Source organism: Anopheles bellator, chromosome 2 (genome assembly GCF_943735745.2).
Source record: "Anopheles bellator chromosome 2, idAnoBellAS_SP24_06.2, whole genome shotgun sequence".
Lineage (NCBI taxonomy): Eukaryota > Metazoa > Arthropoda > Insecta > Diptera > Culicidae > Anopheles > Anopheles bellator.
This window is the reverse complement of record NC_071286.1, coordinates 11,884,805-11,895,695: the sequence shown is the minus strand read 5'-3', so window position 1 is coordinate 11,895,695 and position 10,891 is coordinate 11,884,805. Positions and strand designations below refer to the sequence as shown.

The 10,891-nt window shown below is 49.0% G+C and overlaps 2 protein-coding genes across 2 annotated transcripts in view; one reads left to right on the top strand and one right to left on the bottom strand.

Annotated features, from left to right (window-relative positions):
- The window catches only part of LOC131206991 (tolloid-like protein 1), a 27,581-nt gene that overhangs the window by 5,572 nt on the left and 11,118 nt on the right, over positions 1-10,891 (top strand). The window lies entirely within an intron of this gene.
- LOC131211336 (tolloid-like protein 1) lies at positions 765-9,244 on the bottom strand. The gene is made up of 11 exons (XM_058204759.1): positions 9,013-9,244; positions 7,354-8,692; positions 6,062-6,304; positions 5,554-5,963; positions 5,292-5,437; positions 5,010-5,211; positions 3,954-4,215; positions 3,695-3,900; positions 2,909-3,555; positions 2,400-2,834; positions 765-2,171 (listed from the first exon to the last, which is right to left on the bottom strand). Exons 1-11 carry the CDS (start codon positions 9,242-9,244, stop codon positions 1,815-1,817), a joined length of 4,479 nt encoding a protein of 1,492 aa, XP_058060742.1. The 3' UTR covers positions 765-1,814.

Below are 10,891 nucleotides of genomic sequence, written 5' to 3'. Positions count from 1 at the left end.
GAATAAGTTCAAGTAGGGTCAAGGATTACGCTTAAGGAATAAATTAAACGGAACACAAAACATTCACTTACTCGATTTGCAGGGATCCATGTCGATGTCACCGGAGATGCTTTTGGAAAAGTGACCCTCAAGCAGCTCATCAACCGTGTACCGGTGATGCAGTTGTCGGTGCGTCATCAAAGTTCCGTGCAGCCTAAACCCCCATGTAAACTGGGCGATCTGACCGATTAGGAGTACTAACGAAAACGGTAACCAACCGTAGTTCTGTCTCCGATCCTTCACTGCGAAACAACGGCTAAACATCGTCTTAATGGTCACTTGATTTAATTTTAGAATATCCTTTTGAATTTGATCATACACTCCGTTCCACCGGGAAGGACGAAATGGGCAATGATAACACCCGACACTGAATCGTTGCCCTGCGATGCTGCTGCTTAGGACTAGCTGCTATGTTCGCTCATATCTATACAAAATATCACGATCGACTGATCCGTTACACTCCAAAGCATTTTGTATTTATACCTATGTTCAGTTACCTGCCAAATGGACATTAGGTTTCGAGCGGGTACAATCCTGTGGGTAACGCTGCCCGGTAACATATCCCACTCGAACGACAACGGGTACCGTCCCCGACTGTGCACATCGATATGAACCTATGGCTATGAAACATTTTAAAACCAAATATTTTCTTCCAAGTGAAACATGTCGATGAGAAAAATTATTGAATTTATTGTTCGAATTCCATTCAAAAAATGACACGAAATTACTATTACTAAGTGCCTGTGCGGCAACACACCAGATGCGGCACGTTATTAACTTTCGTCCACACACTCAAAAACACACGTTTTAAAATTACCGTTAAACTACTCGATCGTCACGTCACGGGCCGCGACGAGCGGGCCAAACGAGCCGTTGGAAAACGGGAAAGAGTTTTGGAACAGCTGGAAACTCCTGCTACAGGTATTGATATCCTTTCGAGCAACTGATTCCTCTGATATGAGCTATGGAAAGAACTGCTTGAAAGGGCAATGTCCGATGAACGATCCTACCTTTAACTACGATTAACCTACACGAGGAATTAACCTACTGCGGCGACGTGTGTCGCACCTTTGCGGTGACGTTCGGTTTTCTTCTTCTAATGAGTTCAAAATAAAACGCCTTCGACGACGGTAGCAAAATAGCTGCCTAGACTGCGAGCCTGTGTGTTGATCGTAATTGTTCCTACTATTTATTCCTAGGAAATTTGTTGAAATAGATCTACTGCCTTTCTGTAAATATAACTATTTATGAATGTATATATCCGCTCACAACTGGCTACAGTTTTGGTATTAAACTGGCCAACGTTTGTTGCGCCGTTCCTCCCCCCGGCGTACCGGTTTTATGTTTTGTCCTTTTAACCCATGCCACTGCTCAGCTGGCTGATATTTGCAGTTCCCCGTGGACCCTTCGCGCTAGGAGAACGGAATCGAGGAAGACACATGTACACCTTCGACGACGAAACGATAAGGAGCGTCGCGAGTGAGCGAATGGTGCTGTTCTAGAAGGTGGAAGATCGCTTCCGGTAAGGAAAAATCCGTATCAACGTTACATGCTCTCTCTCTCTTTTTATTTTTCTCTATTACTCTCTATCTTTCTCTCTCTCTGCTGGCGGGACGAACTTCGAACGGAAAGACGCAACGCTAACGGCAAACCGGGCCCGCGAAGCGTGGTGTGAGTATATTGTCCAGGTTGTGGCAGCCCGCGCGCACCGGAAGTGTGTTTGCGTGCCGATTGCCCGCGTGCCAAAATTATGTGGCAAAGTATTTGATTATGTTTCAGTCAATCGCCTGAGACGAGCGTATTTCATTGTGCACCGCGATGTGCACCTTCTTGCCGTTGGCCGGTCGGCGCGGGTAGACCTCATAATCGATATCTTCGTCCTCCTCCTCTTCCTCCTCCTCCTCCTCCTCCTCCACGTCCATATCTTCGCCCTGTTTGATGAACACTGTTTTTAGTGAACCGGGAAACGGGATGATTTCGGAGCTATCAGAACCTTCTTCATCGGTGGTGAGCATGTCGTCGTTCGTTTTGATGGCGACGTACGCGGCCGAGAAACCCTTGAAGCCGACGGTATCGTCCGACCGGAACCGCACCATCAGCGCCTCGTGCATCGATATGATTTCCGGCGGATTCTGGGGACCGTCGCCCGCGTGCAAACAGGAAGCAGGAGGAAGAAAGAGAAAGGGAAATCGACAAAATGGTGCATCGCGCGAACGGAAGAAACAAAGATGGCGTCCCGGTGTCCCGGTGGGATGCATGAAAACGGAAAAGAAGCAGAAAATGAAAACGATAGAGTGGACAATGGATGCAATGGATGGCCGGCGGTACTTCCGGAACGTCACACCACCACCACTACCTACCGCATTTCCGCAGTACTTTCCGTGCAGGGGGCCACTTTCGTCGTCCAGCCCACCGTACACCTCGACGTAGTCATATGAGCACAACTTCTCCTCTTCTAGCTCGAAGCTAAGAAACTTGAGCTGCACGTTCTGGCCCGATTCGGCCTCGATGGTCCACTCGCAGTCCGCTCCGTTCTCGTACATGCCCGAGCCGAACTTGATGTGGGAGTAGAAATGATTCTTCACCTCGGTCGCCCGTAGCCGACCACCGCAAGCAGTCGTATGGCTGGCGAAAAACCCTTTCCGCTGGACGCTCGTGTCGGTGTTGAAAACCATGTACATCTGGTTCGAGGACGACGCAATGGGATGCGGAATTTTCGCCCCACAAAAGCGTCCTAATGTGTGGCTGTCCGGTGAGTTACCATCGTAGATTACAATATGATCGTAGGCACATTCCTGCAATGGGAAGACATGGGATGGGTAGCAATGTAACGCTTGTGGCCGGCCTTCCAATCCAACACACTACATACCTGATGTGGCTCAATATCAAACACGTTGAAAACCAACCGTATTCGGTGACCGGGCGTGGTGGTAAAGTGCCAGATACAGTCCTTCTTGGGTGGATAGTAGTCCGGATAATTAGGGCTCAGTATCTGACCTTGGGGGGCGAAGATCTCGTGCTTACAGCCACTCTCCTTGCAGTCGTGCCCATTGTCGTGCAGTGTGTAACCATTCCGGCAAGAGCACAGATAGGAACCGACGGTATTTTTACACTCCTGTTGACACCCTCCATTGTTGACCGCACACTCGTCGATGTCGGTAAAGTAGACGGCCGCGAAACCCGTCTTTTGGATCGTCTTGTCGGACCGGAACACAACTCGTAAGACGTTCCACTCGGATGTGACGGCCGGCGGAACACTCGAGCCGCAGAACGAACCGTGCTTGTGTAGGGAACCGTCCGGACTCTTGGACAACACTGCCACGTAGTCGTACTCGCATTCGGACGCCTGGTAAAACGTGTTGCCCTCTAGGTCGAAATGGGTAAAGTTGAGAGTGATTTTATGCTGCGGGAGGGCCACGATTTCCCAAACGCACTCCTTCATCATCGGGTACTCTTTCGGAAAGGACGGTGACTGGATCGTCCCGTTCGGTGTATCCAACATTCCACCACAGGCATCTGTAAGAATTACGCAAGAACCATTTAAAAAATCGAACTACCAGAAGACAGAATCACATCGACGATCAATGTCTTCAAATTTAAAGTGCGTCAGTTCCATCGACCAACACAATGGGCATCACTAGAGAAGGCCACTTACTTTCGCACGACTTCTTATCGCTGTGCAGCTCGTAGCCGATGTAGCAGGCACATTCGTAGCCTCCGAGCGTGTTGATGCACTCGTGTTCGCAGCCATGGTCCATGTGCTCGCACTCGTCTACCTCCTTCATGAAGGTGGCCGAGAATCCTGCCTTCTGCACCGATCCGTCCGAGACGAACTTGACAAACAGCTTGTTAGACGATGACCTATAAAGAAAGGGTGAGTGTCTATGCCGTACGTGAACCACATTGCCACTTACTTCATATCGGGTGGAATCTTGTAGCCGCAGAAGACACCGATCAACCGCGAGTCGGGAGCGCCACCGTCCCGTACCTCGACGTAGTCATAGATACAGTTATCGTGATTCTCCACTTCAAACGATTGAAACTTCAAGGCCACTTGGTAGTCCTTCGGGACGGTTATCCGCCAGATGCACTCCTTGTTGGGCAGATAGTCGACTGGGTAGTTGGGCGATTCTAGACGGCCGCCAGACTCGAGATTCATCTCGCCGCCACAAATTGCTGTAAAACCCGAAAATTAGGACACGATAAGCGGCTGTGATTGGAGCCAAACGAACCAAACTCGAACGTTGCATTTTAGCGACTCTTTGTTCGTGTAGAGAAAAAACCTGCCATCAAGGACACTTAAAGTGTCACTGCTCTTGTAGCCGCACATTTAAATCTACTCTTTAACACTATTTACACCGCAGGACAGATAGGATGTCTGGGGTGATGTGTATTGATTACCTACGGACGCCTTCGCAAGGGCGTACCTCACACGTGATGCGGGTTAATTAAAATTTATTATTTCATACTGTCTGAAGGACTTTGATAAATAATGCCAACGAGCCGTGAGGCCAACGAGCCGTGAGGAAAAGGCATGGGTCGGCCACATTCATTTTCCTGCATGAGTAATGATTGACCGTTGAGCACATGGTCCACAATTGTCGGTGAACCTTTGATCTGACAAGGCACGGGCTTTAAAAGTTCGTCGGATGATGATACATATTTTTCATTTTTCATAACAAAAAACAGTCAAAGTAGGATTTTAAAACCATAAAACAATGCATCATATGGTCACACCCGGTCAGCCGGTCCGAATCAACAATGTTCAACAATTGGGCTCATTAATCACTAATGATATGATAATATTATTCTGAAAAAATGGCTCATTAAATTGTCAAATCCAGCATTAAACTCTACGCCAATTTATCGTGAAATATATGCGTTTCAGGGATACAGCTCATCTTAGCAACCAATGATTGTGTTGCTGATTGAGTAATCAAATCTCGGTCGGATTTGCCGAGGTTACGTACCTTCATAGCTGGCGGCGAAGCCACGCATCGAGGCCTGCCGGTAAGTGGTGGTGTACGTCAGCAGCATGCGACTTCCGGTCGAGCGAATCAGCTCGTTTACCTTGCCGGAACCACAGAACTTGCCCAGAATCGGCGACTTGTGCCAGTATCCATCCCGGATCTCCAGATAGTCGGAGCGACAGCTGTTCGATTTGTAAATGTCCTGGACGAAGGAAACCAAGCGGACATTAACGTCTTTCACTAGCTCGAGTGGCCTGAGTATGAGTATGGTCTGAGACTCACCAGATCGGTTATGTTGAGCAATATCCGTTCGCCATGCGTTGCCGTGATACGCCATTCGCAGCGCTCCGGTTCGGGTGGAGGTTGGTTGGAGTGATAGCTCGGCGACGTGAAAAATGCCGAGTTGTCCTGAAAGGTACGACCACACTCTGACCAAGCGAATTGTGGAGAACAATCATAGAGAGCCATTGGTCTATTGACTACAAAACTGCCAGCTAAACAATAATTCAAGACGACATTCAAGCTGACGAAAGCGAATACTCACTGGTACATTGGTACAGCAAGTTGGCCTGAGCAATGTCGCCATCGCTCAGCCGCAATCGTTGTCCTATTTCGGGTCGTTTGCGGCCCTTAATTTCGATGGGCAAAATCGTGTCCAGATAGACGTTCTTCGAAAAGGTATTCCGAGCGTAGTGCATGATCGAATCGTAGTCGTACGGAAGACCCAGCGAATTCACCTCGTCCTTCGACAGCATGTTGAAGTTATCCTCCCGCCCGACCATGATATTCTTCTTCTCGATCACGACGTGGTCTTCTCGATCCGGGCGCGTGTGTTCGTGCCAGAAGCCAACCACGTGACCCAACTCGTGCACCACTATGCCAAACTCGTCGCAGTTCTTGCCAATCGAAATCGCCTGGGGTCCATTGCCCCGTTTACCAACAAACGAACAACAACTGGAAGTAAAAGGAACGCAGGGGACGATTAGTGAAGGCATCCCTCCCATGATGGATTTTCACAAGTTTTTCAACAGGTATCGCCAGACCCATCTTACCCGCACGCCCGCTCGGTGAACACGATGTAGTTCGGGTGGTCGATAGGATTTCGCTCGACGAACTTGATGCAGGTGAAGTTCTCCCAGTGGCGCATCGCCTGCCGGAAAAGGGCCTTGTGCATGCCGCTAAAGTTTCCGTCGATTTCGTACGGTATGACGCCAAAGTCCCAGATGCGTTCCTTCTTCGCGGTTGCTGCACGTGCCACACGATGGTGATGTAGATTGGGCGCAATATATCTTTCACTGCTAGAGAATATGGGTGAAAGCGAGCACATTTACCAACGTATTAATATTTCAATCATCGAGGTGAAGGACGCTGATCAATTTACAGCATCGCGTGATGTGAAGAATCTAGTCATCATTGGAAATACTCAGTTTAAGGTTCAATCTTTCCACTGAACCGATTTCTATCGATATCTTAACCATGAACTCATCCCAACGGATGGAAATCGATTTTTCAGTTCGATCTGCATATTAGATAAATTTAAAAAGAGCCAAGCCAGAATAGATCAATGTTACTCCTTTAATGTGGTTTTACCACGAATTTTCGTTCTTAGCTGAGAAGATTGCAACAAAAAGCTCGAGTGCACAAGATTTCATTGTTGGTAAATAATCGAAATAGAAATTGAATCGACATGCACATGACGTTTATACTTTCAATATTACATAGCGTCAATACCAATACAAAAATCAATAATAATCAATAAAGTCAGTAAAGAAGAATCAAATACAGCACATAAGGTCCTTAAGCTTGACGTAAATCTAGCTGAGTACCTGTTGTCGTAAAACTTACACGCAAAAATCTTTAAAATGTTTCACGCAATAACTTAGCTTTGAAATGTACAATTCTGTGTATTAAGGGTAATAAATCAAATAAAACCATTGCGTTCCGCCCCTTAAACTGAGCGAGCAGCAAAAGTTTTATATTTGCGCTGCGCTTACAAAGTACGCGCTGCTGCTGCCCTAGAGCTATATATGGCGCATCCTCGACACCATCGTCCTGTGCAACATCTCGAAGGCAATTACGAGATTTAGGGCTTTGTGCACTCCACCGTCAGCCATCCGTTGCGAACATAGAACCGTCCATCTGCAACTTTGAGGTTGCTGAGTGTGGGGAACAATGTCGTAGCACTGACGCCAAGGATTGTCGTCTGAACAGCGAGCATCACAAGTGCACCATTCACAAAGTTTCCATTGCTAGCCTCGGCATAGGCCTGGGGATGAATTGCTAGCCTGCCACTTGACAACCTCAATGCTTACTTTACGGAGGGAAAGATATAACATATACGTACCGTTCAGCGGGCTCATCGTCAACAGGTACCGATGATGGCCGTAGATCCGCCACCTGTACCGTGTCCTTGCTCCGTGCCGGTGCTTCATTCTCCGGTCGGAAATGCAAATTCGTTCCATCCTCGTCGACGGCCCTCGCTCGGTGATGAGAGCGCGGATGGTAGCGATTCGTGACACCGTCCCCTGTCTCAGGACCCACAGTCCTGTCGGTCGCATGTTGATGGGCAACGATGTTCTGACGGTGGTGCTTCCGCTTTCCGCCTCCTGACGACGGCGACGACGTTCGACGCTTCTTCTTTGGCTCCGTTTCGACAGGCTCGCGGTCACGGTGGTGATGGCCCGGACCTCCGAGGCTGTGGTCCCGCACCGAGTAGCTCACCGAGCCCAGTTCAGCCCGCAGCCGCTCCAGCCGGGCGTGGTACGAGTTTTTATCTTCCGTCGCGCTCGTGGTGGTGGCCATCGGTAGGCTAATCCCACCTCCAGCCGGGGTCCTAGGTGTGCTCGGTAGATGGCGTTGTTGCTGCCGCCGTCGGCGGCGGTTACGACGGCGGGCCGCTTTGTCGTTCGCCGGATTGCCCGCGGCAGGATTCAACAGCTGAACATCATCGCCGCCAGTCGGCTTATCCTGCCCTGCATCGTGTGAACCATGCCGTTTGCGTTCCAACCCGGACTGTTCTCTAGCGCCGTCACCATTCTGCAGCCTCTGCAGCTGGTGGTGGCCCAGATCCGCTCCGCCGAATGCCTGCGAGCGGTGCCCGGGGCGCTCCCCGTTCGGTGGCGTCGTGGTCCCGGCCGGTGGTAAGGCAAAAGTGACTACTTTCCTACTGGCGTGACTGTTGCTGATGATATTGTCGCTGATCGAATCGATAACGATGTCTTTGGTGTCGGACTGGATCCGATTATGGTCAATGTTTCGCACCGTGGCCGTGGCGTTCTTTTTGTCCGGCTTCTCGGACCCCAATAGCCCACCGCCCGTTACTGGCTTCTCGTCCTGAGGGCCCGTCCGAGGCTGGGTGATGATGTTGTCCCGATTGTCGATGATGGTGGCCCGCACCGTTGGCTCGCCGGAAGTGTCCGTGATGGAGTTTTCACTCTCGTACGACGCCGGCGAAGGGCGCGGACCGGAGCCGGTCGGCATGCCGGCCAACGGCGTCGAGGCGCGCTGCTTCGTCTTCTTGCGGATCATGTCGGTCATGCCTTCCTCTTCCACCTGCAGCCCCTCGAGGTACACCTCTTGCTTCAGCTTCACAATGTCCTGCTCGAAGCTCTTGTTCAGCCGCTGGCGCTGCCATTCCGTTTCGTAATTTACGTTCGGCATGGCGATGTCTCCCATAAATCCGCCTGCAAAAAACGGCAGCATTAATACCAGTGCTTCCGTGGGGTCTGTGCGTGTTTCTATGTATCCGGTAGTCCAACACCTGCGCTTAATTAATAGTTTTGTTGTGCGCTTTGCAAGCCACGGACCACATTTATCCCCTTTACATATGTTACATGACAGTCATGCTTCACAATGAAAAAAAGTAGATAAATATCAAATAAATCTCTTAGACGCACCCAGGGTTTAGATATTTTGATGCTCTTTCTGAATAAGAATAAGTTCAAGTAGGGTCAAGGATTACGCTTAAGGAATAAATTAAACGGAACACAAAACATTCACTTACTCGATTTGCAGGGATCCATGTCGATGTCACCGGAGATGCTTTTGGAAAAGTGACCCTCAAGCAGCTCATCAACCGTGTACCGGTGATGCAGTTGTCGGTGCGTCATCAAAGTTCCGTGCAGCCTAAACCCCCATGTAAACTGGGCGATCTGACCGATTAGGAGTACTAACGAAAACGGTAACCAACCGTAGTTCTGTCTCCGATCCTTCACTGCGAAACAACGGCTAAACATCGTCTTAATGGTCACTTGATTTAATTTTAGAATATCCTTTTGAATTTGATCATACACTCCGTTCCACCGGGAAGGACGAAATGGGCAATGATAACACCCGACACTGAATCGTTGCCCTGCGATGCTGCTGCTTAGGACTAGCTGCTATGTTCGCTCATATCTATACAAAATATCACGATCGACTGATCCGTTACACTCCAAAGCATTTTGTATTTATACCTATGTTCAGTTACCTGCCAAATGGACATTAGGTTTCGAGCGGGTACAATCCTGTGGGTAACGCTGCCCGGTAACATATCCCACTCGAACGACAACGGGTACCGTCCCCGACTGTGCACATCGATATGAACCTATGGCTATGAAACATTTTAAAACCAAATATTTTCTTCCAAGTGAAACATGTCGATGAGAAAAATTATTGAATTTATTGTTCGAATTCCATTCAAAAAATGACACGAAATTACTATTACTAAGTGCCTGTGCGGCAACACACCAGATGCGGCACGTTATTAACTTTCGTCCACACACTCAAAAACACACGTTTTAAAATTACCGTTAAACTACTCGATCGTCACGTCACGGGCCGCGACGAGCGGGCCAAACGAGCCGTTGGAAAACGGGAAAGAGTTTTGGAACAGCTGGAAACTCCTGCTACAGGTATTGATATCCTTTCGAGCAACTGATTCCTCTGATATGAGCTATGGAAAGAACTGCTTGAAAGGGCAATGTCCGATGAACGATCCTACCTTTAACTACGATTAACCTACACGAGGAATTAACCTACTGCGGCGACGTGTGTCGCACCTTTGCGGTGACGTTCGGTTTTCTTCTTCTAATGAGTTCAAAATAAAACGCCTTCGACGACGGTAGCAAAATAGCTGCCTAGACTGCGAGCCTGTGTGTTGATCGTAATTGTTCCTACTATTTATTCCTAGGAAATTTGTTGAAATAGATCTACTGCCTTTCTGTAAATATAACTATTTATGAATGTATATATCCGCTCACAACTGGCTACAGTTTTGGTATTAAACTGGCCAACGTTTGTTGCGCCGTTCCTCCCCCCGGCGTACCGGTTTTATGTTTTGTCCTTTTAACCCATGCCACTGCTCAGCTGGCTGATATTTGCAGTTCCCCGTGGACCCTTCGCGCTAGGAGAACGGAATCGAGGAAGACACATGTACACCTTCGACGACGAAACGATAAGGAGCGTCGCGAGTGAGCGAATGGTGCTGTTCTAGAAGGTGGAAGATCGCTTCCGGTAAGGAAAAATCCGTATCAACGTTACATGCTCTCTCTCTCTTTTTATTTTTCTCTATTACTCTCTATCTTTCTCTCTCTCTGCTGGCGGGACGAACTTCGAACGGAAAGACGCAACGCTAACGGCAAACCGGGCCCGCGAAGCGTGGTGTGAGTATATTGTCCAGGTTGTGGCAGCCCGCGCGCACCGGAAGTGTGTTTGCGTGCCGATTGCCCGCGTGCCAAAATTATGTGGCAAAGTATTTGATTATGTTTCAGTCAATCGCCTGAGACGAGCGTATTTCATTGTGCACCGCGATGTGCACCTTCTTGCCGTTGGCCGGTCGGCGCGGGTAGACCTCATAATCGATATCTTCGTCCTCCTCCTCTTCCTCCTCCTCCTCCTCCTCC